Source organism: Ilyonectria robusta (assembly GCF_021365365.1).
Source record: "Ilyonectria robusta strain PMI_751 chromosome Unknown BGZ61scaffold_14, whole genome shotgun sequence".
In the NCBI taxonomy this organism is placed as follows: domain Eukaryota; kingdom Fungi; phylum Ascomycota; class Sordariomycetes; order Hypocreales; family Nectriaceae; genus Ilyonectria; species Ilyonectria robusta.
The window spans coordinates 487,745-511,487 of record NW_025764448.1 but is presented as its reverse complement, the minus strand read 5'-3'; the positions used below and the strand labels follow the sequence as shown (position 1 = coordinate 511,487).

Below are 23,743 nucleotides of genomic sequence, written 5' to 3'. Positions count from 1 at the left end.
TAGCGAAATCCTGTCAAAGTGATACTAGTATTGTCGCCGTCCGATTAGGCATCCGCGGAAGCTTGCTCCGAAACGCCAGCTTCAACTAAGCACCAAACCCGGCCATCCGGATAATAAGATCGGCCAAACAGGTGACATGAGTGACCAAGACCCATGCCAGGATCCATCATAGTTACTTTTAACCTTAACATCTCGGGTCCTCGGCCTTAACCGACCCCGGAGTCGTGCCGATTGGCAACGCATCGAAAACAACCTAGTGGTGCCTCCTGATTCATTTCACCGCCTACCAAACCAGAAATGTGGAATCGATTCCTCGTATGGCCCGACAAGGTGAGTGTCAATAGTTTATGTTGATTGGAGGGATAATTATGGTGGTATACTCTGTCCAAATAGTCCCTGAAACAACTGGGCCTCCCCCTTATGATGCTACCCTCCCTTTCTGTCCAAACCATTGTGGCGGGTCATGCTAGCTCGTACGGGCTATCGGACCTTTGAATACCGACTGCCGGAATGGGAAGTCGTCGCCAGCAATGTTCGAAGGACACCAGATGTTCTGGATACGAGATGTACATTTCCATGTGGTCTAGATGAGACGGTGAAATATGTGAATACGAGGCGGATATGTTCGGGATATCTCAAGCAGGTTGAAGAGAGGCTAGATGGTGTATATAAGACTCGAAAGGCCTCTCCGTTAAACGTTTGGAAGACTCCATCATCATTCCAAGTTACAACTCCAATCCAGTATTTCCCTGCCCACCAGATTACCAACCTTCAACCGCCATCATGCACTTCAACCTTGCTCTCGTGGCCGCAATCGCCGCTCTCGCTCCATCCACCATGGCGTGCGTGGGCAAGAGCAACATGCCCAAGGCCACCGACACCAAGTCCAAGAATACCTTTATCGAGGTCAAGGCCGGCGAAACCTACGACGGCAAATATGTCCGCTTCGACCGCGGCTCCGGTGCATGCAAGTCTGGCGAGGGTGGTAAGTCACTCGGCTCCGCGGGAGTGGAAGAAGACTAAATATCTGCTCTCTGTAGGCCAGGCTGATGCTGTCTTCGTTGTCCGCGCTGGCGGTACGCTGAAGAACGCCATCATCGGTAAGAACCAGAAGGAGGGCGTTCACTGTGATGGTGCCTGCACTCTCCAGAACGTCTGGTTTGAGGATGTCTGCGAGGATGCCATCAGCATCGTAAGTCCATTACTCTCTTCATCGACTCCTTATTTGGGCTCTTGAACTGCCATGGTTATGGATTCTGACACCCATCCTAGAAGAACGACAAGGCCGGCTCGGTGACCAACATCATCGGCGGTGGTGCCTTCCACGGCGAGGACAAGATTGTTCAGCACAACGGTTGCGGACAGGTCAACATCAAGAACTTCTACGTCGAGGATTACGGCAAGCTCTACCGATCTTGCGGCAACGTGAGTGACCCTAACCCTTAATTGAAGTCGCCTTACTCACCTTCCAAACAGTGCAAGACCCAGTGCAAGCGCTCCGTCCACGTCGAGGGCGTCACCGCCAAGAACGGCGGCGAGCTCATCGGCATCAACAGCAACCTGGGCGACAAGGCCACCTACTCCAACAACTGCTTCGACACCAAGAACCAGTGTGTCACCTACAACGGCTGCGCCGGTGGCTGCGAGCCCAAGAAGTCCGGCCTTTGCTAAATAGCCCACTGCTTGACGCGGTCGGCTTTTAATTCGTTGGATCTCCGGATCAGAAAAGGGATTTCTTGATCCCACTTATTCTTGTCACTCAGTTTCCCCTGTATTTAGTTTATGAGTTGCTGTCCTGTCTTTATCGATATACCGATATTTTTATCATATTGAGTTTGCGTCCCTTTGAAGTGACATGACTGTTTAGGGGTATAAACTGCCAGGCAGGTCCTCCAGCCAATCCTTGTTACATTGTAGAGATTGAAGTGTCACATACACTATCGGCGCGTATTCTCTTACGCACTAGTGGAGTGTCCATTCCATTCTGCCGTAGCCGGCAATGCTCAGAATCTCCTTCAGCGTCGTGAGATCCCAACCTCGAGGCCCATGGGTTTCCGCAAGAATCCCTCACGGGTCTCCATGACTTCCTGTCGCAAAACGACGCCATAGCGCTTAACCCACACCGCAGCAATCAATCTCATTTGCATCTCCGCAAGATTCCTCCCCACGCAAGATCGAGGACCGTGGCTGAAGGGAATAAAGGCAGTCTTCTGGTCGGGGGTCAAATCTTCCCATCTCTCGGGCCTGAAATCGTCGGCATCAGGGCCCCAGATTTCCTTCGAGTGATGAATGGTGTATGTAGGGACGCTCAGAACCGTTCCAGCGCTGAAATGTCGTCCGTGGAGAGTGATGCCTCGAGAGTTGGGTGGGATTTCGCGAGGCAGGCCAATTCCTGAAGGAGAGTGGTATCGTAGGGTCTCGTTGATGCAATGGCCGAGATACGGGAGATGCTTGACCTCCTCGTAAGCGGGAACGGCATCATCGCCAGGCGCAGCAGCATCAATCTCTGCCTGTAGTTTCTGAAGCACTCCAGGGGTTCGGACAACGTTGTACAGGAGAGCGCATGAAGAGTTGGAGGTAGTGTCGCTGCCAGCAATCAACTGAGTCAGAGCTTCTGCAGTCAGCTCAGATCGACCGAGAGGCTCTCCCTTCTCATCTCGCCCGTCCATCAAACGAGCCAGGAGATCTTTGCGGTTAACATCCGTTGCCCGCTCCAGTCGCTCGCTGACTCGGGCGATGGCAATTCCAGCCAGGTTTTCGACGGCTTGCAATCCTTGGCTGAAGAAGGGATCCGGAAGCCACTTCGCATACGGCTTCAACCAAGGGGCACATCCGAGTGTGGCGGAAACTTCGCCGCGACGGTTCATAATCTCACAGGCGGGGGCATAAATGGCAGGGCTCGTTGGGCTTGCCTTGACCTCGGCGATGTCGGCTCCGGCAGCAATCATTCCTATAATTATCAGCATAGTTACGGCTTGCGATTCGTGGGTACTTACCAAAGGGCTTTCCAAAGGCCAAATCGGCGATGATGTCAAAGGCCACAAAGTTGACTACAGAGATGTCAGAAAATATGGATCAATCGGCGCTGAGAAACATACACCAGTTGAGGCAGTCCAGATCAGCAGTGCCGTCCCGGTTGGGAGATTTCTGCACGATTGAATCCCACTGCTTCGCCCACAGTTCGAGGTTCTGGCGGATATAGGGCTCGAATTCGAGGACCGACTTGGGGGCAAATGTGTGCGACACAATCTTGCGTTTGCGAGTATGCTCAGCCCTGTTTCTGGTGTTGAAGACTCCGCGATGGATCGAGACGAAGGGGTCGTAGTAGTCGCTGGTTTTGGTATTAGCAATTGGATATGTGGACTTCATATGTTGATTCCGGTGTAACTCACGATTTGAGGAAGCCATTGCCATGGCCATAGATGGCGTTGATGGCCGACGCGTCGGCAATGCTAACATGGTTGGGCGCGATGCGCACCACAGGCCCCAACTTCTTGTGAACCTGGTCGACCAACTCGTATCGTTTTCCTCGTCTGCAGGCGGAAAGCAACCAAAAGTTGCTGAACTGTGCGCCAAAGGGTGCCGGGATGCCTCGAAGGGCGCCAAAGGTGACCAAGTAGGGGAACAGGTAGTAGGCGGCCACAGCAGCCAGCACGGCGGCTGGCGCCCAGGGAGAGATGAGGACGTTTATGAGAGCCATTTGAGTTGTCGAGTCGGAGATGGTCTAAGTCGAAGGTGGTCTAACTCGAAGATGGTCTAAAGTCCTGAGTAATTCCATCGTGGCGGGCTCGTTGCTACTTGTATCTCGGCCGTGGACCTGACGTCAGTAACGCGAGGCGAACAGAGCCACAGCAACATGCCTCAACCAAGACCAAAACCAATGAGAACAAGGCCAATTGCGCCAACTGCCGCAACTGATGGCCAGCACCTGCGCATCTCCGAAGCGCGAGGCTCTCCACGGAGCCACATGTCGCATTTCTTGGTGTTCGCCTCCACGGCACCCCGCAGTTAGCTCACCAGTCTAGCTTGCGGATACGACATTCGGCATCCGCTCCTCGGCCGGGAACCGTCACGGCAAATAGCCGAGCATGCTGCAGTGTGGTACAAGATGGCGACTTTTCTCCGTGACTCTTTGGTATCCGTATTCTCGATCCGTCTTCTCCACGTCTTCTCCATGTCTTCTCCATATCTCATATCTTCTCCATACACCTTCTCCATACACCTTCTCCACGGCCTCCTCCGTTAGATCCGGCGCGAGGCGTGCAGCGGGTCGCCGGCACTGCGCGTGTCCACAATCAGATCCAGATCAAATAGTATCAAATATTATACAATTGTGCATTTTGCTCCGCGTGCTTTATGAACTCCTCGGCGTGTCCATTCTCCACTATTAGTGGCTCCGTCCGCAGTCCGTGTTGAATTCCTGGCCTCCCTCTCCACCTCTCCGCATCGTGACCCGGCGCAATCCATTCCCTCCCGGATGCGTTTGCGATTTATCTCCTTGCTTAATCTCCTCCGAGGACTTGCGGCAGTGAGTCGAGGCTCATCTCTTCCTGCACTCCCGTTGCCAGTACCCAGTGTTCTCTTTTAATGCATGGCGGGCGAATGTCGGGCTTACCCTAGACCTGCAACACAAGAGAGCTCATTTTTGTCGGCATACCATTATTGCAGCACTAATGGCCATTTGATCGTAAATATTTGATCAAATGGAGCGAAAAGAATGAGAATCCGAAGGGCAAGGCCAGGGAGCCGGCATCAACAGACGGGTGAACGAATATTACAGCTACCTTACGCTCAATAAAACAGCTCGTATTCGTCATCGTGTTCTGACATCATCAATCCCTCACAGCAACATCAGGCCAGTCAGTCCCTCAGACCTCAACTTATCGTATTAGCATACTTTTCGTAGACAACAATTCATATCCCTAAATTACGACCATCATCATCAATAGAATCCAAGTCACGGGATAAAACTCGCTCGGATCTTCTTCATTCCCCATCCGGAAATAATCCACCTCGGCTTTCACCATCGGTATATTCGACCCCGCCACATCTTACCCCGGAGGCTCGGATGCAAGGTCATTAAGAGTGCCCCGATTGGCCACACCGTTGCACAAGAGAGCTCGGCTGAATCCTAAAGGTTCCAATTCCCATCGGCGATGCCCTGTCGTGCCATCCGTCTTCCACAACATGGCCTGACCAGCTCTTGTCGTCTGATCGCTTGATTCCGCAATAGGCATCATCAATACCATATCTCCCCCATCGCGGCCATCTCGACGTTGGAATGCTCTAGCAAACACACGACTGCTACAGACTCGACAATATTTACGAACTTGGCTCCGGACGGACCGCGCAAAACGAAATGGCTTCCGCGACCGAATTGACCTACAAGGATGTGGCCAAACACACCGCCAAGGACGACATCTACGTCGTGGTCCACGATAAGGTCTACAACCTTTCGCCCTTTATCGACGAGCACCCGTGAGTTTCTTCTCTTCAGATGTCGCCACTGGTCCACATTAGTACCCCACCAACCCCGGGCCGTGGGGGAGAAGCCGCAATTGGCGATGCTGACCAGCTACGATACTTAGCGGCGGCGAGGAGGTTATGCTAGACATCGCTGGCGCAGACGCGACCGAGGCTTTTGAAGACGTGGGACACAGCGACGAGGCGAGGGATATACTACCGAAGCTGTATGTCGGTGATTTGAAACGACTGGTGAGTTCAATCCAGGCAGCACGCTACACTTCACCACCAGTGGGAGAACTGCCTTTCCCCGCTATTCCTTGACAAAAATGACATACTAACGGATTCCCTTACTAGCCCGGTGACGAAAAGTCAACAATTCACCATTCAGATCCCACGCCCGAACCCTCTCGTGGGAGTGGTATCCCGTTCTACGTCCTCGTCATCATCGGTGGCATAATTGCCTCTGGTGCATATCAATATCTACAAGCAAAACAGGAGAAGGAAATTTTGTAAATATAGGGCCAAGTGCATCGGGATATCAAGCTCCGTAGCTAAGGAGGTGAGGGCTAGGAGATTATTTGACTGGAAATATTCTTGATATAGGGAGTATCAGAGTTACGTCTTGTTCACCGTCGTTCGTACACGGTTCAGTCATTGCTTCTATATATCCAGGATTGTTTATCTATCAATTACATCTCAATACCCAAATTAGTTCCATTTCAGAACGGCCTTCAACGTCTTTCCATCCTTTGTATCTTTGATGGCCTGTTCAAAGTCCTTGATGTCGTAGAAGCTGATAATATTCTCAATGGGATAGTTTCCCTTTGCATGCTGGTCCATTAAGAATGGGATTATCTAGATCCATATTAGTACAAACTCACTGTATGGTCTGCCACAAAACATACCTTGCTGGGGACAGAATCTCCTTCGCAGCAGCCCACATATTGACGGCCATTGACGAGGTGGGCAAAGACATCAATACCAGCCCTCTTTCCCGGCTGTAATACATTTGTCAGTGGGTGATTCAGGCGATAATAATAGTAAGACACTCTCTCGGACAACTTACAGTCGGTGCTCCCACGGTGGCGGCCTTGCCCCGCGTTCCAAGGCAATCAACCATAGTCTCGATGACGGCCGGTATACCCGAGCAGTCCACTGCGTAATGAACGCCATTCGGTGGCGACATCTTCTGTATTTTTGAAATGAGGTCCGGATCGTTGCCGAGAACAGTATTGGTGGCTCCGAGCTTCTTGGCTAGATCCAGTCGAGACTGTTGAAGATCAACGGCAATGATCTCTTTCGCCCCTCGCATTTTCGCCGCCATCACTGCACTCATGCCCACAGATCCAACACCAAATATTGCAACCGTCTTGCCAGGTTGGACATCCAACGTATTCAATATCGCACCTGCACCGGTTTGCAGACCGCAGCCCAGCGGGGCAAACAGGGCGAGATCAGTGTCATTACCGACCTTGACGAGACTCGACCTATGAGCAATTGTGTGACGAGCGAAGGAGCTTTGGCCAAAGAAGCCACTGTACATTTCTTTCTTCTCTCCGTTGTTCAAGATTGAGAGAGTGGAGGTGCCATCGGCTCGTTTTCCGCCAAAGTTGAGAGGGACGAAGGAATAACAGTACGCGGGATGGCCGGATGTGCATTGTTCGCACGTCCGACAGTGGGCGAAAGACAGCAGCACTTTATCGCCTACCGCAAGATCTGTAATTCCGGAACCAACTTCCATCACTATTCCAGCCCCTATACTTGTTAGGTGTGTCATCCGCCGGCACAGGTCTAGGAAAGTTACCTTCGTGTCCAAGGACAGCTGGAGCCGAGGCAGGGAGCGTGCCATCCGCACAAGATAAGTCGGTGTGACAGAGTCCAGTGGCGTGGATTTCGATCAAAGCTTCATCTTCTCGAACAGTGTCGACACTGACTTGCCCCAGGGAAAAAGGAGCCTTTATTTCTTTGAGGACTAGTGCCGTCGTTGTCTTCATGGTGAACTCGAGGTGCTGCAGATTCGGGGGGTGGTGGGCAAAGTGATACCAACAAAGAGGAAACAGGAAGATATATAGTCCTAAATTCAGAATAGAGTCAGATGTATCCCGCATTCAAGGAGCCAATAAACATGATTTATACTTCAGCATCGTATCTCAGGTCACGGTATCTAAGTAGTTGCCGTCCCATGGTCCCGAAGGTTGGCGCCAGCGCTTGACTATAGCAAAGAATCCTTAGACTCCTCGGAGCGCAAGATTATACCCACATCCCCACCCCCAGGTCTTATCCCCATGGGGTCATGCCGATAGAGAATGGTTCATCAGCTTGCGGCTCCACGTGGTTTGGACGTCACACCTCCACCTTCTCCGCATATTCCCAGCTGAGAGGCGGTGACGGGCAAGATGGCGCTTGTACGCGGTGGTCAAGCTTACCAGAAGCATGGACTAGCTCTGATACCGGCCAAGGAAGAGGAGATCTGCTAGGGTGTCTTCCGAGAAGCTCCAGAGGCTTTCGAGGTCAATCTAATGTCAAGTACACGTAGGAACATCAAGTCAGTTTCTACATCTGAGGAGGTACTTGGTGCTACAGTCTCCCATAGGGCCATTTATATCTCTTCAGGAGGCTCCCGGTACTGCTTCTAATCTCATATTTCTCCGCTTACACCCAAGTGCCTTGAATCTGCCTACGTGGTCCCGACCGTTATCTACTATCCTGGACTGAAGAACGATGAACAATAATCAGTCACGGGTTGGAATGCCGGCAGGGTTGCCAGGGGGAAGTGGTCGAATATAGTCTGCCAGATCAATGTTGCTGCAGTCTGGGGGAGGTGATTATTACTACGCCATCTAGTCCCTTGTCAATATTTCAACCAAATAGCAAAGTAAATTTTATAAGTGCCGGGATTTTTGGGAAACGAGCTGCTCGGAACAATGTGAAAAGCATTACTTCCCAGAGAAGGCTGCCCAGCTATTTGCTCCCCAATGCAGCTGCTGCATTCCCGCAGCACTGTACATCCATTTCATATAGCCATGCATCAAACCTGTGACCACAGCCTGCCACCGATCTGGATTCCAAATCACTGTGCAGGTTTCTCCGCTCTCCATGCGGGGTGTGCATGGAACACGGTTGGAACCAAAAGGGGAGGGTCTCGACTCACCAGACTTTCCCAGGTTCATGGGACCTCTCACTGCCGCTCCGCGGCGCCGAAGAAGCTCAAGAATGCGCCACTGGATGCCAAGAGCGGGGTATATCCCACCTATAAAGGTGTTCTAACCCGATGGGATCGTCGTTGTAAAGCTTTCTTAACCGTTTTGAGGTTAAGCAACCCTCGTAGCTTGGTCATCACGGCATCAGTCGTCGGGTCGCCACGAGTCGACTCCCAGTTTCCTCTCCCATATATCCGTATTCCCCGCCCCCTTTCCAGTATGCGGGGTAACATGGCTGGCTTGGACTAACCAGGCCTCAAAAGGAAATGCTTCACACTAGTCTGGTCCTCCGGGGGATATCCGGGCGGCTCATACCCGAGCGTGCTCAAGGATCCGGTGGAGCGCCTTACGTGTCGGAAGTCGGGATCAAATATTTAAGTTGATCAAGATTGTCTACGATTTCTTGGCGGGGTTGCTTTGAACTATAAACTTCCTTGCCTGCCGATTTTAGTCTGGTTTCATTGACGGGTTGAGAACGTAGTCACCCAACACCAGCGACCTTGTCTTGATCACACAGCACTATTTACTTGTACGTGGACGCTCCCTAATTGACTTGATCAAACGGTCAACTAATAAGCCACAGAAATAACCATGCCCGGGCCAACTGAATCCGGAGGCGCCTCTGTCCCTCTCGTCATTGGGGGACAGGATGTCTACTCAGATGATCTTTTTGATGTCATCAGTCCGAGCACCGGGAACTTCGTCCACAAAAGCTCCAACGCAAACACCAAGCACGCTCTCGCTGCGATCGATGCCGGAGCCGAGGCGTTCGAGGCCTGGAGCCAAACTACGCCTACGCAACGCCGAAACATCTTCCTGAAGGCGGCGGATATTGTCGAGAAGCGAACCGAGGAGTTGAAGGGGTATATGCTCACAGAGACTGGCAGCGACGAAGGATGGGCGGCCTTCAATGTCTTCCTCGCCAAGGAGTGTCTCCTGGATACCGCGAGCAGAATCACGGGCCTCGAGGGCAGGATCCCGACGCCCCAGGACCCGACCGTCGGAGCTCTTATCGTCAAAGAGCCTTACGGTGTCATCCTAGCAATCGCGCCCTGGTAAGCCGTCCCACTTACAAGCACGACGCAAGCTAACCATGGCCAGGAACGCGCCCTACGCATTGGGCTTCAGAGCCGTTACTTGGGCAATTGCCGCCGGAAACGCCGTCGTATTTAAGGGCTCCGAGCTGAGCCCTCGCACTCTCTGGGCTGTGTCCTCGGTGCTGCAAGAGGCCGGTCTTCCCGACGGTGTGCTCAACTACATTACGTGCAGCCCAAGCAATGCACCGAGCGTCACCAAGGCGTTGGTCGAGAGCCCTGAAATTAAAAAGATCAACTTTACCGGCAGCTCGGGCGTCGGCCGCATTATTGCCCAGATGGCGGGAGCGTGCCTCAAGCCGATCCTGTTGGAGCTGGGCGGCAAGGCTCCTGCGATTGTCTGCGAGGACGCGGACCTCGATGTCGCCGCCAAGCAGTGCGTGCTGGGAGCATTCATGTACTCTGGCCAGATCTGTATGAGCACTGAACGCATCCTCGTCCACAAGAACATCCGGGTTGCCCTCGAGGAGAAGCTGAAGGAATGGGTGGAGATTATCTTCTCCTCGAAGAACGACGCGCCCATCCTCATTGCCGACCGCTCGGTGGTCAAGAACAAGGAGCTTGTCAAGGACGCCCTGGCCAAGGGAGCGAACCTTGTCTGTGGCGACGTCGATCTTACTGAGTCGACCAAGAGCCGCCTGAGGCCCATCATCGTCAGCAACGTCAAGCCGCCCATGGACATTTACAAGACGGAGTCGTTCGGCCCCACGGTGTCGGTGATTGAGTTCGAGACGGAGGAGGAAGCGTTGAAGATTGCCAACGACACCGAGTACGGCCTCAGCTCCGCCATCTTCTCGACAGACTTGAGAAAGGCCCTGCGCCTGGCCAAGAAGATTGAGACGGGAGCCGTCCACATCAACCGGATGAGCGTCCACGACGAGGCTGTTCTACCGCACGGAGGCGCCAAGTCCAGCGGGTTCGGGCGATTTAATACTGGGATGGAGGAGTGGGTGAGGACGAAGAACATTACTTATGATCTTTGAGCCGGGGAGATAAATTGCTAGCTGCTGAATCTCAATAATGATATGATGATTTGTTACAAGCGGTCCGCGCCTCGTGTTTCATTGTGAACCCTGCGGATGATCTGTCCATCGTCGATTCCAAGGATCTCGATGCAAGGTATCTGCTGGAAGAGGATAATGTCGCGTCAAAGTCCACAATTAGCCGACTGCCTGCATACATATCCAGGCTGGTGCTCCTCATCCGGTCGCCGAGTCCCTTCACGATCCCAATAGAGCAACTGACATCAATCTAGTCGCCCCATCTCATCTACCCACGATATGCTTATTTGCAATCTCGACCATCTCCCGCCACAACCTCTTCGCACAAAGAAAGCCGCGGCATAGACGAATCGGCTGATTGGTGTTTGTAACCGAGCAGCCTGGCCCACCCACACCTCCACGTCCACGCCGCAATGGAGACGCTTCTTCCACGCCCACCAAGACACCGACTATTGGCAATTCCCGCCATTACGGAGTCCTTCCATGCCCCGAGCCAGAGCTAACCATGTCAGTCCCCCAGACCGTCATCGCGTACCCCGCGTCTCGCAACGCAGGGACGCCGCTAGATGACCTCATCTTGGTCTAGATGCATCGCAGATCGCGGGGGCAACACCACGGCAATTGAGACCGGCTGCAGAAACGACGCCCATGATTGGACGACAGCGGGCCATCTCCGTTTCTCCAGCCTATGCTGGCCTCGCCGCCTTTCATAAAGCAAACCTGCCAGATACTGCTGCTCCACTCGCGACACAACGGCCTGCGGAAATTCTCTCGCTCGCTCGCATCATGACAATTGCCTGTCACGTGTAGCAACTCGACGCCGTGAACCCTCCAAGACGGCCAGAATCGCTGGACGGCAATGGACGCGAAAAAGGCCAAGAAGCGGGCGTTTCGAGCCTGTCTGCCCTGCCGCGCTCGCAAGGTCAGATGCATCGTGACGGGGGCGTGCCAGCCGTGCATGAACTGCAAGCTGGATGAGAAGGACTGCAATTTCGCAAAGGCCGCCGGGACACAGCATGTTCAGCCCGAACTCCACTCGGAATTGCTTTTGCTAACTGAGGCCTTCAAGTCCCGGATTCCCTCGAAATCGTCGCGGCTCGGAAACTCCCGACTCGCACTCGTCCACCGACTGTTACCGCTCAACGCAGTCCCCAAGAGGCTCGGATGCTTCGGGGATCGACTGTACGGAGCAGCGTGCATCGAGTAATCAGATTAACAAACCGCCTGGGAAGCCACTGTCGCCAACGTCGAACCCGAACCATCCAGGTAGCCACCCTTGCTATTGATCATCAGCCCAGCAGCTAATCCCAGACATCAGAGACACTCGGCCTCCTCTACGACCCGACCGACCCTAGCTATTCCTTTCTTCAAGCGCCCAAGACTCAAACGATACTACCTCAAGACCTCGAATTCCTCAACAACCAAGGATGTTTTATCGTGCCGCAGCGCAGTGTTCTGGACGAGTTTATCCACCACTACTTCTCCTTCATCCACCCCATCCTCCCCATACTCAATGAGGCCGATTTCTGGGCCCTGTACGACTCGGGGTTAGACGGTAGGAGTCAAGATCGGATATCCATCATTGTTCTCCAAGGAATGCTGTTTACATCCTGCACTGTAAGCTCCATCGCATTGCATTCGAGAACACGACTAATAACAGCTCTAGTTTGTGTCCCAGGAAACTATCAAGGCCCTCGGATTCCGAACAACCCAGGATGCAAAGTATTCCTTCTACAGGCGAGCCAAGGTATGTGCCATCTTCCTGGCGACATGTCAAGCCGTTAATCTAGTTCAAGCTCCTCTACGACTTTGGGTATGAACGATCATCCATAGCCATCGCGCAGGCTGCAGTGCTGCTATCGCACTCACACTTAATCCCACTCCCTTACGGAGGATACAAGCAGCTCGGCTCTCTATGGCTAGGCATTGCAATCCACCACGCACGCGATGCAAGGGCTCACCAGTACTGTTCGGCGACACCAAACAACCCCATGTCCCCGGAGGAAGCAAAACGGCACAATGTCTTGAAGCGGCTCTGGATGTGCTGCATCATATGTGACCGAGTTATCCCCTTGACCTCCCGGCAGAGTATCAAGATCACCAAGTCCAACTTTGACTTTGAGGGCAGTCCTATACTCAACTGCGACGACCTCTCTGACGAATTCTATCACTCCAACATCTACGATTCGACAACAAAGATCCACCTGGCCCAGGTCAACGTAAAGCTCGTGGAGCTCTGCGTGATCCTCACAGATGTTCTAGCCTTGTCGTCTTCGATCCGCGACAATCCGGCCTGGGGTCTCTCTCAAAGAATGGCAGAAACGAACCAGGCTAGCCTCTGTAGGATCCAACTCCAGCGCTGGTACAACACTTTCCTGGAAATGAAGTCGGCAATGAACGGCAAGTTGATTCAGGATTCAGGGAGCGAAGGTCGTGGAAGCTCTGTGGTCTTGTTCACCAACCTAGCAGAGATGTACTACCAGTAAGTCACTCCACAGCCTGGTTGGGCTGTTCTAACCATGGTTCTCTAGCTCTGCAAGGCTGGCTCTGTGCCATTATGAGATGTTGTACCTTGGCTTAGCCATGTCGTCATCGAACCCAAACCTGAAGATTACGGACATGTTCGAGAAGAGCTATGAGCTTCAGAATGCAACTTCACAAATCACCGAGTGTCTGGCGGAACTGACTCGTCTGCGTCTAATACGATGGCTACCGATGAGCGCGTAAGTAATCCTTCCCAATAGCTGACCTATCCTAACTGTATCCCAGCGTCGGTTGCACTGCTTTTCCGCTAGCTCTTCAGATTCTTGACGTCGAACTCTTCCAACCAAAGCACCACAACGTGTCAGTGGCTACAAGGACACCATTCTTCGCCGATCACCAGCAACAGCGACTCAATATGCTCATTGACGCGATGAAAACGTATCGCCCGCGATACTACATCGTCGACTGGGTCGCAAGAACGATTCGGCACATCGTCAGCGTCGCGCAACAATGGCTGCCATCCACTCGCGTCAGGTCAGGCAACGGCATGTCGGTTGCGAGCTGGATCGAAATCCTTCAGCTACAACCCAGTTGCTACTTGCGTCTGGCGATGACGATGGACTTGAGCATCAGCCATGGCAAACTACCGGAAGAAAGCGACTTTCCGCCAGGCTTGCGCGACGTGGTTCGGAGTAGCGTTACAGCTACGTTATCGCCGACGATTATACCTATGGGCATCACTCATTTCCGTCATCTCCAGTCCGCGAGGGAGACATCTAAGGACACTACAGTCTCGAAGGATCTTGAGGCGAAATCTACGCCAGAGTTTCCCTCTGAGGATGTGCTGTTTGATGAAGGGCCAACTAGCCTCGTGGACAGCATCCCCGAGTTTGACAGCAGTGTTGGCGGCATTTCCAGTGGCGCCAATGTCATTTCGTCAATGAGTTCAAACGGGGTGGAAAGTACTGCGTTCGATAACCTCGGAGCATGGCCAGATGCTTTCTTCCCATTCAATTCAAGTAACCAGCTGCCCTTCCTCCAACCAGGGCCAATGGACTTTCAGTTGGGAAGCAATCTGGACCCGTGCAGCCTATTTGATCCATCTCAGTGGACAGACGGCCAGTCAAACAATGAGGCAGACGTACAACAATTCCAGCTGGATGAGTCCCTTCTCGAGGCATTGCGGGAGACTGCAAGTACAAGCTGCAGGAACAGCGATGAACGCCTACTTGAGCAGCTAGGCGAGGCCATCAACATGTCATGACAGATGAACTATTAGCTGTTGTAGTGTTTGAACAGATGGGTTGGTTCCAAGGGTGGACAGGTAACAAGGTGTCCAGTGAAAGAGAGCTGATCGCGGTGGATGTGGCATGATGTACGAATACATGAATAAGGCCGGTAGAGTAAACACCAGCGTTGGTTGGAAATAGTGTAAATTTTTATAAAATACCCCATTAGCGTACCAACTACATTAAGTCTGTAATTATTGCTAACATTCGTTTTGTGTCGTCCCGAAGGACAGATCTCTATTTAGAAAAGGAAAACTTTAACATGTAAGAGACCCCAGGGGTGGTCCCACCCTATACCCAAGAGAACTTTGACGAACCCTGACGGCGAAATGACCTCGATGACCCAACACCAATGCCGGCTTGTTGAGGGACTCGGTGATTGTTTTAAGTGATTAAGGAAATTGTCTCTTATTGTTTGAACAATCGAGGTGTACTCTCGATGAGATGTGTAGTTCGTAAAGTAGATCATTTAAACATAACGCCCTCTAACCATATCCAAGCATGCCTCCTCTTGGTTCACTGGTCCTTATGTTTCAACTTCTTGCGAACCTCCTTCACCCACTGCTGAATGTTTTTCCTGTTCTGCGCCATGATGTTGTCGGCCGCCGCCCTGGCCAACTTCCTCTTCTCGACGTACTCTTCTCGGTTGCCAATCATCCGCTTGATGGCATCCATGTCCTCCTCGCCGGGCATCGACACCCACGCCGCCTCGCGAGGGAGGTAGGAGTAGGCCTTGAGAATCTCCTCACTAGCCAGCAAGGGCGCTCCGGCGATTAATGAAGCGGGAACCGTCGATGACGCCTTGCGGTCCAAGTACTCGTCGGATGCGAAGCCGGGGATGATGGCAAAGGCACGCGACATGACGGCGTAGAAATCGGGGTATGAGAGACTCTTGTCGAAGATGACATTGTTCTTTGTGATGTCGGGCACCTCGGGAACCTTGCCGTGGCCGATGACGTGCAGCGAAACGGTCTCGTTCTGCTGGTTGCCAGGGGTGTTCTTGACCTTGTCAACAACTCGGGCTAGCTCGGTGAAGATGTGGCTGTAGTCTCGACGGCTAGAGGAGTAATCGCCCTGCATGGCGAGCGAGATGTCACCATCGGCATCAGCGTCGGGGCGCTCGACGGGGAAGACTGGAGGAAAGACTCGCGCCGTGGCGTTGTGGTCTTGTCCCCACTTGAGCTTGGTGTCCCTCATCAGGAAGTCGATGGTGTGCTGGCTGAGGCCGACAAAGTCCAGCTTGCCCTTGTCGACCCATTTGCGCGCCATCTCGGTGTGCTTTCCAGAGGCCCACTGGTCGGCGTGGTGGACGACGCAGAAGAGGTGGGTGTTGCCGTTGGCGAGCAGGTTGTTGAAGGCGTTCTGCTCGATCCTGAGATCGAACTCGCACGTCGTGGACACGACGACGTGCGGGTGCGGGTTACGGTTCATGGCGGCGCGGAAGTTGTGGACGTCCTTGACAGACGTCTTGGCCGCCAGCGTGAAGTTGCGCATGATGTCGCCCATCTTGTAGCGCTGGCCCTGGAGGAAGACGCTCAGCTTGGCGTTGGGATGGCCGCCAAAGGCGTGGACGAGGGCGGCCAGCACCTCGTCATGGACGCCAATCGAGTTCACGATGGCGATGCGCGCCGGCTCGGTGTCCACCTCCTGGCCAAAGTAGCCCATGACGGAGCCGAAGAGGCCCTCGTCAGTAGCAAAGGGCACGCTCCAGTTGCTGGAGTCGGAGAGGGACGACCAGTCGCCATCTTTGCCGCTGAGGAATACGAGGGCCACGACGACCAAGCCCAAGAGCCAGAGGATGGAATAGAATCGCCGTGGGACGATGCCCTTCAGTTTGCTAAGCATGATGAAAGAGCGGACGGGCAGCGGCGAGAAAAATCGAGCATTACAACTGCCTACCGGACGGAATGGAGAATGGAGGGGGACGGTGTCAATATATTAAAACAAAGTAGAGGAAGAATGCGGGCGCGATGCGTGGTGAAAAGGCTGGGCGAAAGGGGACGAGGGGGGGGGGGGGGTGTATAAAAGAATTGATAGGCGTTCCTTCAGTGACATACCTGCCGTGCCCCATACGTCGGCCGGGGCGCGGCAGAAAATACATAATACCTGGGATTAGCGCTTATCTCCTCCTTAATTTAAATGGTTTTTTAGGGCTTTTCATCCTTCTGTAGCGTCCTAAACGCGGAAAGTGCTAGGGTGATATCGGGACTTGGGTACGCTCTGGACGCCGCAGGATGACATCTGCCGGGAAGAGGGTGTTCAGCTTCTGTCTGAAGGCGTTCAACTACGGTCTGGATGCAGAAGCGGTGGCGAATAGCGCCGTGGGGGAGGGTGGCACGGTTGCGGCCCTTGGCCCTGCGCAACTCCACACGCCAAGGAACCCAACTAGATAGCACGTAGAGAGATTTGGGAAATTCACGCAGGGGCTCCAATCTTAGTACTTGGCCGTGGGAGCGGTTGTGGGCTGCCCTTTTGGTGCTGCAGAAACGCATTACGCGTCGGCCGATCCGGCCCCGTTGAAGAAACACTGTTCGCCTTGCCAGGAGAGCGAGGGGGACGCGGGCTGTAGGGCCTAAGGCCATTGTTTATTTCTACTTTGTACGGCTTTTAAGCTTAAGTTTCTAAGTCTATGCTCGCTCGTATTAATGCCTGCCCCGTGTGGGAGGAAGAAGACAAAGTGGTGCATAGGTATGCAGTCCAGCCGAGTGGATCGGCAAGGCAGTTCGTCTACGCGTATTTCCCCAGATCCCTTTAAACACAAAATGAAACCGGCGCCCATGTCGTCCAAGACTGGCTTAGTGATATGTGATGGTCGTCTACCGAGGCTCCTTCATCTCTAGCTCCGTGGCTGGCTCCTCGCGGGAAACCGGGAGGTAGTTGGCGGGCGCCTTCTTGCTCTGCATGTGCCGGTCCTTGGCCCATCCGTAGAGCGCGCTGCCGCTGAGGATGAGCAGCATGCTGCCGGCGCGGTCGACGGTGAGGGTCTCGCCGAGCAGCACAATGGCGAGCGAGCTCTGTGCCACGCCGCGCGCCGCCGTGACGATCATGTGCGTCGTGGGGCTGGTGACGGCGATCTGCATGAAGGTGGCAATGGTGAGCAGGAAGCCCGACAGTCCGGTGAGCATGGCCATGCCCAGGAACTTGTGGACGCTGGGCCCCTCGACGGTGGGCTCCATGAGGTTGGAGATGGTGGTGAGTTCGCCCGAGAGCGGCAGCAGAGGAATGTAGAAGAGCACCGCCATGGCGTTGGACATCCAGACCATCTGCCACATGCCCTCGTCGCCCTTGCCCAGGAAGCGCTTGACGACGACGGACTCGACGGCCGTGGTGAAGCTGGATCCGATGCCCAGCAGCACGCCCTTGCCGCTCGTGAGCATCTGGCTATAGTCGGCCGTCATGCCTGCGCCGAAGCCCGACATGACGACGGCGCAACCGGCGAGCGACAGCGGGGGGTAGTACGGGCGAGGGCGTAGCACCATGAGCGACAAGAGCAGCGTGAAGGGGAGCAGGAGGCCGCGCGCGATCTGGTACACGGACGCGTTGACGGAGGCGAGGCAGAATGTCTTTGCGAGGATGCCCACCAGGCGAGCCATGGTGAGGGGGAGGATGGCGATCCAGGCCTGTGCGATGAAAGCGTTAGCGAGCTGTCGTCCAGACTCTGACTTTGGGTTCCAATTCCGCGCAAGGGTGAACGTACCGCCGGCGGTCGCGAGAGCTGGATCCATCCCGTAAAGGTGCCGATGATGGTCAGGAGAAGCAGCTGCACCGTCGTCTGCAGCGCCAGCAGCGTCACGGGAGCCTCGACGCCGTTGAGGGCCGACTTGGACAAGATGGTGCTCCAGATGGCGCACGACGAGTGGAAGAGCACCGTCAGGGCGACCCGGGTCCGCGACGGCGGCGACGAGTCGGACGGCGACGAGTTCGTGGCAGCCATGATGGTGGTGCAGAGGAAACACAGGAACACACAGCAGGTTTAGACAGACGAAGTTGTATTCGCAGGATACGCGGAAGTGTCACTCAACGAAAGCAGCCTTGTGTGTCCAGCTGGGGAATTACATAATGAACATGGTGAACTGAACTGAACCATAGGGGGAGGGGGGGGGGCGTCTAAGACTCCCGTTGAATGGGCGTGCAGGTACCATAACAAAGACGGCATAAGCGGGAGACAGGGAGCGAGCTACTGGGACTCATTTCATTCGAGACGGGCTACAGGCCAAGCACTGAACTGGTAGCGCCACTCGCTATGATTAGGAATGGCCTGCTCAGCGCTTACTGTGTCGATCAGCCTAGGAAGCGCCCCTGTCTATCCCATCCCCCCCCATAGCGATCATCCTTTCGCCTTGTTATCGACTAGAGGATTTGCACCAAAGGTCCGAAGGAAGTGCTGCCCCGGACCAGGTTCCCAGGAGCCGTCGAACATGGTAACATCGCCATGGGAATTAATTAGCGCACGGTGACATGGCCGGGAAAGCAGCGTCCCGAATCTGTGCAAAACTCCGTCGAGACAGCGTTGTGCAGAAATGAAATCAGCTCCATGTGTTCTTGACAAAACAACACGTGGTCAGCCTTGGCAGCATCAGCCAAGTGTTTTGAGGGTTTAGAGTTGATCAATCAATTAATCAATTAGGTAGTTACCGTCAATGCCGTCATGGGCTTCGACGCGTTGTCGATTGCTAGTGTACAGGTTTTACATTAGACCCTTGTCTACACGAAACTATCCGAGACCGTTTCCGAGTCCCAGCCCCTCTATGCCAAGCCCTTTTGCTCGCTGGAGACGAAATGATCCAAGATGAAAAAGCAATCTAGAGAAAAAACGTGTCGTCATCGTCCTCGTTCTCGGCAAACCACATGCTCGCCACGTCCAGCGCCTGCTCGATGCTGGTCGCGACGCGCGTGCACTTGCAGTCGCGCGTCCACGTGTTGTGGAAGTTGAGGTTCTTGCCCAGCTTGCTGTCCATCAGGACGTGCGGCACGCCGATGACGGTCGACATGATGTGCCCGTGGAGCCGGTCGGTGATGACGAAGCGCGCCGAGCCGAGGAGCTCGAAGCCCGCGATCGACTTGGCCCACGCCCGCTGGTTGGTGCCGTTCTCGCGGGGCGGCTCCTCGGGCTTGTCCTTGCTGTCCTTCTTGTCGTCCTCGCTGGGCCCGTTGATGTGCGGCGTGTCGGTAAACTTCCAGTCGACCTTGTTGTACGTGACGTTGCCGACGGAGCCGAGATCCAGGAAGCCTTTGCCCCAGGGGATGCTGGACGAGTCGCCTTCTGCGATTTCCGCGTCCTTGCGAGCGAGGATGAGGACGTCCCACCTGAAAGCGGTGCGTTAGCAAGGGCGAACACGAGAAATACACGCGACACGACGGCCGCTTAACCGTGAAACTCACTTCTTCTGCGTGTTGACTCTAAAATCAGATCGGTTGCCCCACATGAAGGCAATGTCGGGAACGAGGTCGGTCTCGATGCCGTCGACCTTGCCGAAGTTTTCCACCAGCCAGTCGTGGCTGGGCTTGTCGCGCGCGGCGAGCTGCAGGTCGTGATGCTTGCCGAAGGCCTCGCGGGTCTGCTCGATCCGGTCCTTCTTGGTCATGTGGATGCTCTGGGGGAAGGCTCGTATCGGCACGTTCGTGTAGGTGGAGATCATCTCCATGCGCGACGGTTGGTCCTCCCAGTAGTAGTCGTTGAAGTTGCCGCCGCCGGCCATGATGATGCCGGAATGGGGGCGGTGCTCGTCGAGTCTGGCCGTGAACTCGGTCATGTTGCAGCCCTTGTGCATGAAGCCTATACGTGAGTTGCGTCAGTCATCAGTGTCCCACAGGACGGACGGTCGGGGCGGCGGGAGGAGGCGTACGGCAGGCTTCCATAGTTTCGATTCCCAAGGTAGCGAGCATCATCTGCTGCGCGGACCAGATGGCGGCGTCGCCCTTGTTCTCCGTCTCCAGGTAGCCCCAGATGTTGGCGTAGCGGATGCCCTTGAGGCGCTGCGTGTAGGCCTGGATGAGGCGCTGCTGGAGGTCGTTGACGACATCCTCGCAGCCGGTGCTGGGCGGCGAGTTGAGGTCGTACGAGACGTCCGTCAAGGGCTTCTGCTCCTCGGGGACGGCCTCCTCGGTCACGTTCTCGCTGAAGGTGGGATGCCACAGCGACTGCGGGATGGAAAAGGTTGGCACGCCCGTCGTGCCGCGGGCGACGAGCACGAGCGTGAAGGTGACGACGAGCCCGACGACGACGTACGCCAGACGGCCGAACGGGTTACTGGGCAGCATCGCGAAGGTGGCACGCGATGGGATCGTGTCGATTCGATGTGTGTCCGAAAAGAGAGGCGGAGGAGAGATCTCAGCTCAGAGACTAAAGAGACCATCCGACACAGACGCGACAGGGCTCCTTTTTTGCTCCGCGGCTGACCAGATCGTCTAGGGATGGATTCCGGCCGACTGACTGGGGGACATTTGCGCCACCCCCCCGAATGGCCCGCCACCACCAGGTCTTTAATTAGTGACTACGTAGGATGGCCTCCGGAGTAAGCATCCTAGTATGCATCTTGAGACCCCGTCTCGGCCGTGGCGCCTAGCTAGGCCCAGAGGCGTGGAAAGGGGATGACGGGCGTTGCACCGCTCACTGGTTGTGCTCTCCTCCAGCGAAGACCCCAGCACAACTCAAACCTTTCCCCGCTGCTCCTTGTAGTTAGTTACTGTGCAACTGCTTTGTACGCTAAGTTCAGGGCTGGAAAATGGGACGCCGGGTTGACAAGTTGGGCTGAACGCGCCACCCCCCCCTCTCTGCAGTAGTTTCATGAGGGATGCAGAACTAGAGAAGCCCATACTATGACAGAGTAGTACATTATTCTCGCAGAATAAATTAATGGCATGGCACACCCGTCATGTCTTTGGCCGCCTCCTTGTTTTGGCTGTTCCCCTTTTTTTTCTTTGTCTGCTCCCGCGACGCCAAGGCATTCTCAGCCCCCCCCCCTGATTACTCTCTCTGTGCTACGCCTCCACCGCGCTCATTTAGCGGCTGCATGTCTGGGACCAAATGTCCCCAAGTGCATAATCATACATGGTAAGCGACACCTACACGCCCCGGCTGCGCTGCGCTGAGTGGCTGCGTGGCCAAGGAACTTCAGCGCTGTCGACTCTGATAAGCCTGTCCAGATTGCCCGAGTCCACTTGGGGGTCCGCCGCGGGCCCTTCCAGGACGCTTCCAGGAGCGATCCTCCAAATGCTTGTCTGAAACGGCCGTCATTGTTATCTGGACCTAGTCATCTAGACCTGGTCATCCCCTAACTTAGTCGCTGCAGATATCCGTGTATGGACGGACTGCATGGACGGCACTCTCGCCGCCTCCCGCGTATGGACGGCAGTCAAACCATGTCACAATGTGTCCTTCAAATGAGGTCCACATTTCGGGACATTCCCAATGTGCTACTACGTAGTACGTATCAGCTAGATTGTTAGTCCGCTCTGATAAAGTGATTTCGATAAAGCGGGTGGCATTTCGTCACGCGAGGCCGCATATTGTGGTCCCCCTCCTTGCAAAGTGCATCCTGCGCCATCTCGACGTCAAGATCTGGTCCAGCGTCCGACAGTTGCTTGGCAGACTCCTCCCTCCCCCCATAATTTCAATTCAATTGCTGTAGCGCGCAGTGTTCTCTCATTCTCTCGCGATACCTTCACCTACTACAGTTCATTCATTCGTTTAGCCCGTCGCCATGGTCGCCAACAACAAGGATGAGGAGGCCGGTATCCCGATGCTCGAGAACTTCGACGGCGGCAACAGGGAAGATGCAGTCAACGCTCGCCCTCCGCCCGTGACGCTTCGGTCTCGCATGCCGCAGTCGCTCGCCGACGTCGTCGACAATGGCCCCGTCTCGGTGGTCGCGTACTGCGTCTCGTCCATTAGCATGACCGTCGTCAACAAATACGTCGTCTCCGGCAGTTCTTGGAACCTCACCTTCCTGTATCTCGCCATCCAGGTGCGTCGATGCCTGCCATTCCGCACCCGCGCGGTCTCGATCGAGCGCATCCAACTAACCACCCCCTTCTAGGCCGTCGTCTGTATCTTCGCAATCACCACGTGCAAGAAGTTTGGCTTGATTCAGGTCGCAACCTTCGACCCCGTCAAGGCTAAGAAATGTACGTCGCTCGCCTCGCCGAACGCCCCCCTCCACATAGAATGGCTGGCTGACTTGCGCGTGTCTCAGGGTTCCCCATCTCGCTCCTCCTCGTCGGCATGATCTACACCAGCACCAAGGCCCTCCAGTTCCTGTCGGTGCCCGTCTACACAATCTTCAAGAACTTGACCATCATTGCCATCGCCTATGGCGAGGTCCTGTGGTTTGGCGGCAAGGTCACCAAGCCTGCGCTGCTCTCTTTCTCGCTGATGGTTCTGAGCTCCATCATTGCTGCTTGGGCTGATATCCAAAGCGCCGTCGCCGGCGATGTATCCTCCACCGATAACAAGGCCATGGCCACTCTCAACCTTGGATACACGTGGATGGCATTGAACGTCTTTTGCACCGCCACGTATGTTTTGGGCATGCGCAAGGTGATTAAGGCCATGAACTTCAAGGACATGGACAGTAAGTATCTCCCGCCTTGTCAATCTTCGACTTAACACAGCCACGCTGCCAACCATTGCTAACAAATCTGCAGCCATGTACTACAACACCCTCCTGACGATCCCTGTGCTGTTCGCCTTCTCCATTCTCACCGAGGATTGGTCCAGCGCCAACTTCGCCGCCAACTTCCCTGTCGAATCGCGCAACCACATCTTCATCGGTATCATCTACTCGGGTCTGGCCGCCATCTTCATCTCGTATTGCTCTGCGTGGTGCATCAGAGTGACGTCATCGACTACGTACTCCATGGTCGGCGCTCTCAACAAACTGCCCATTGCCGTCAGCGGCTTGATTTTCTTCTCGGCGCCTGTGACGTTCGGTAGCGTGTCGGCTATTTTGCTCGGCTTCGTCAGCGGTATTGTTTATGCTTGGGCCAAGGCCAGGGAGGCTGCTTTGAAGGCTGCTGGAGTTCTCCCCTCAACAAAGGAGGACACTGAGATCAACCAGGAAGAGCGAAAATAGAGTCCAGTTGACACTGGCAATCATTTAGATGAGTAGATGAGTGTATTTTATTGTCTCAATAGAAAACGTAAAATCTTCGCATGGCATTTTCCTGGTGTACTCGATAAAACGACCTTGTCAAGACATGGAGGCTGA

At 54.5% G+C, this 23,743-nt stretch overlaps 10 protein-coding genes across 10 annotated transcripts; 5 read left to right on the top strand and 5 right to left on the bottom strand.

The window, feature by feature from the left end:
* Positions 1-783: 783 nt before the first annotated feature.
* On the top strand, positions 784-1,671 carry BGZ61DRAFT_356149 (pectate lyase F; the record flags this gene model as incomplete). The annotated part of the gene is made up of 4 exons (XM_046240770.1): positions 784-985; positions 1,041-1,192; positions 1,273-1,425; positions 1,477-1,671. 4 exons carry the CDS (start codon positions 784-786, stop codon positions 1,669-1,671), a joined length of 702 nt encoding a protein of 233 aa, XP_046102320.1.
* Positions 1,672-2,015: 344 nt separating this feature from the next.
* BGZ61DRAFT_495386 (cytochrome P450) lies at positions 2,016-3,700 on the bottom strand (the record flags this gene model as incomplete). The annotated part of the gene is made up of 4 exons (XM_046250870.1): positions 2,016-2,950; positions 2,997-3,050; positions 3,099-3,331; positions 3,393-3,700. The coding sequence occupies 4 exons, from the start codon at positions 3,698-3,700 to the stop codon at positions 2,016-2,018; spliced, it is 1,530 nt and encodes a 509-aa protein (XP_046102319.1).
* Positions 3,701-4,907: 1,207 nt separating this feature from the next.
* Positions 4,908-6,189, top strand: BGZ61DRAFT_454960 (cytochrome b5-like heme/steroid binding domain-containing protein). The gene is made up of 3 exons (XM_046246309.1): positions 4,908-5,478; positions 5,589-5,715; positions 5,821-6,189. Exons 1-3 carry the CDS (start codon positions 5,360-5,362, stop codon positions 5,977-5,979), a joined length of 405 nt encoding a protein of 134 aa, XP_046102318.1. The 5' UTR covers positions 4,908-5,359; the 3' UTR covers positions 5,980-6,189.
* Positions 6,175-7,460, bottom strand: BGZ61DRAFT_356604 (alcohol dehydrogenase; the record flags this gene model as incomplete). The annotated part of the gene is made up of 4 exons (XM_046240802.1): positions 6,175-6,321; positions 6,372-6,464; positions 6,533-7,221; positions 7,271-7,460. The coding sequence occupies 4 exons, from the start codon at positions 7,458-7,460 to the stop codon at positions 6,175-6,177; spliced, it is 1,119 nt and encodes a 372-aa protein (XP_046102317.1).
* Positions 7,461-9,257: 1,797 nt separating this feature from the next.
* BGZ61DRAFT_356686 (Aldehyde/histidinol dehydrogenase) lies at positions 9,258-10,743 on the top strand (the record flags this gene model as incomplete). Its single annotated transcript, XM_046240808.1, has 2 exons — positions 9,258-9,721; positions 9,768-10,743. The coding sequence occupies 2 exons, from the start codon at positions 9,258-9,260 to the stop codon at positions 10,741-10,743; spliced, it is 1,440 nt and encodes a 479-aa protein (XP_046102316.1).
* A 462-nt stretch (positions 10,744-11,205) lies between these two features.
* BGZ61DRAFT_454958 (uncharacterized protein) lies at positions 11,206-14,698 on the top strand. Its single transcript, XM_046246308.1, has 7 exons — positions 11,206-11,775; positions 11,831-12,027; positions 12,080-12,378; positions 12,428-12,508; positions 12,558-13,243; positions 13,293-13,484; positions 13,531-14,698. The coding sequence occupies exons 1-7, from the start codon at positions 11,621-11,623 to the stop codon at positions 14,507-14,509; spliced, it is 2,589 nt and encodes an 862-aa protein (XP_046102315.1). The 5' UTR covers positions 11,206-11,620; the 3' UTR covers positions 14,510-14,698.
* On the bottom strand, positions 14,680-16,502 carry BGZ61DRAFT_454957 (uncharacterized protein). The gene has a single exon (XM_046246307.1). The coding sequence runs from the start codon at positions 16,377-16,379 to the stop codon at positions 15,051-15,053; it is 1,329 nt and encodes a 442-aa protein (XP_046102314.1). The 5' UTR covers positions 16,380-16,502; the 3' UTR covers positions 14,680-15,050.
* Positions 16,503-17,049: 547 nt separating this feature from the next.
* BGZ61DRAFT_423560 (uncharacterized protein) lies at positions 17,050-18,549 on the bottom strand. Its single transcript, XM_046243571.1, has 2 exons — positions 18,232-18,549; positions 17,050-18,154 (listed from the first exon to the last, which is right to left on the bottom strand). The coding sequence occupies exons 1-2, from the start codon at positions 18,466-18,468 to the stop codon at positions 17,351-17,353; spliced, it is 1,041 nt and encodes a 346-aa protein (XP_046102313.1). The 5' UTR covers positions 18,469-18,549; the 3' UTR covers positions 17,050-17,350.
* Positions 18,550-19,336: 787 nt separating this feature from the next.
* BGZ61DRAFT_495380 (polysaccharide pyruvyl transferase-domain-containing protein) lies at positions 19,337-20,795 on the bottom strand (the record flags this gene model as incomplete). Its single annotated transcript, XM_046250869.1, has 3 exons — positions 19,337-19,841; positions 19,917-20,310; positions 20,381-20,795. The coding sequence occupies 3 exons, from the start codon at positions 20,793-20,795 to the stop codon at positions 19,337-19,339; spliced, it is 1,314 nt and encodes a 437-aa protein (XP_046102312.1).
* A 1,442-nt stretch (positions 20,796-22,237) lies between these two features.
* BGZ61DRAFT_479885 (uncharacterized protein) lies at positions 22,238-23,608 on the top strand (the record flags this gene model as incomplete). Its single annotated transcript, XM_046249137.1, has 4 exons — positions 22,238-22,501; positions 22,574-22,661; positions 22,730-23,107; positions 23,181-23,608. 4 exons carry the CDS (start codon positions 22,238-22,240, stop codon positions 23,606-23,608), a joined length of 1,158 nt encoding a protein of 385 aa, XP_046102311.1.
* Between the last annotated feature and the right edge of the window lie 135 nt (positions 23,609-23,743).

Coding starts and splice junctions, on each gene's coding strand:
- BGZ61DRAFT_423560 (XM_046243571.1), bottom strand. CDS start 18,468: ATGGCTGCCACGAACTCGTCGCCGTCCGACTCGTCGCCGCCGTCGCGG. Junction 18,155..18,231: donor AGCTCTCGCGACCGCCGGCG/GTACGTTCACCC, acceptor TTCATCGCACAG/GCCTGGATCGCCATCCTCCC.
- BGZ61DRAFT_454957 (XM_046246307.1), bottom strand. CDS start 16,379: ATGCTTAGCAAACTGAAGGGCATCGTCCCACGGCGATTCTATTCCATC.
- BGZ61DRAFT_454960 (XM_046246309.1), top strand. CDS start 5,360: ATGGCTTCCGCGACCGAATTGACCTACAAGGATGTGGCCAAACACACC. Junction 5,479..5,588: donor CCCTTTATCGACGAGCACCC/GTGAGTTTCTTC, acceptor TACGATACTTAG/CGGCGGCGAGGAGGTTATGC. Junction 5,716..5,820: donor TCGGTGATTTGAAACGACTG/GTGAGTTCAATC, acceptor TTCCCTTACTAG/CCCGGTGACGAAAAGTCAAC.
- BGZ61DRAFT_454958 (XM_046246308.1), top strand. CDS start 11,621: ATGGACGCGAAAAAGGCCAAGAAGCGGGCGTTTCGAGCCTGTCTGCCC. Junction 12,379..12,427: donor TGCTGTTTACATCCTGCACT/GTAAGCTCCATC, acceptor TAACAGCTCTAG/TTTGTGTCCCAGGAAACTAT. Junction 13,244..13,292: donor CTAGCAGAGATGTACTACCA/GTAAGTCACTCC, acceptor ATGGTTCTCTAG/CTCTGCAAGGCTGGCTCTGT.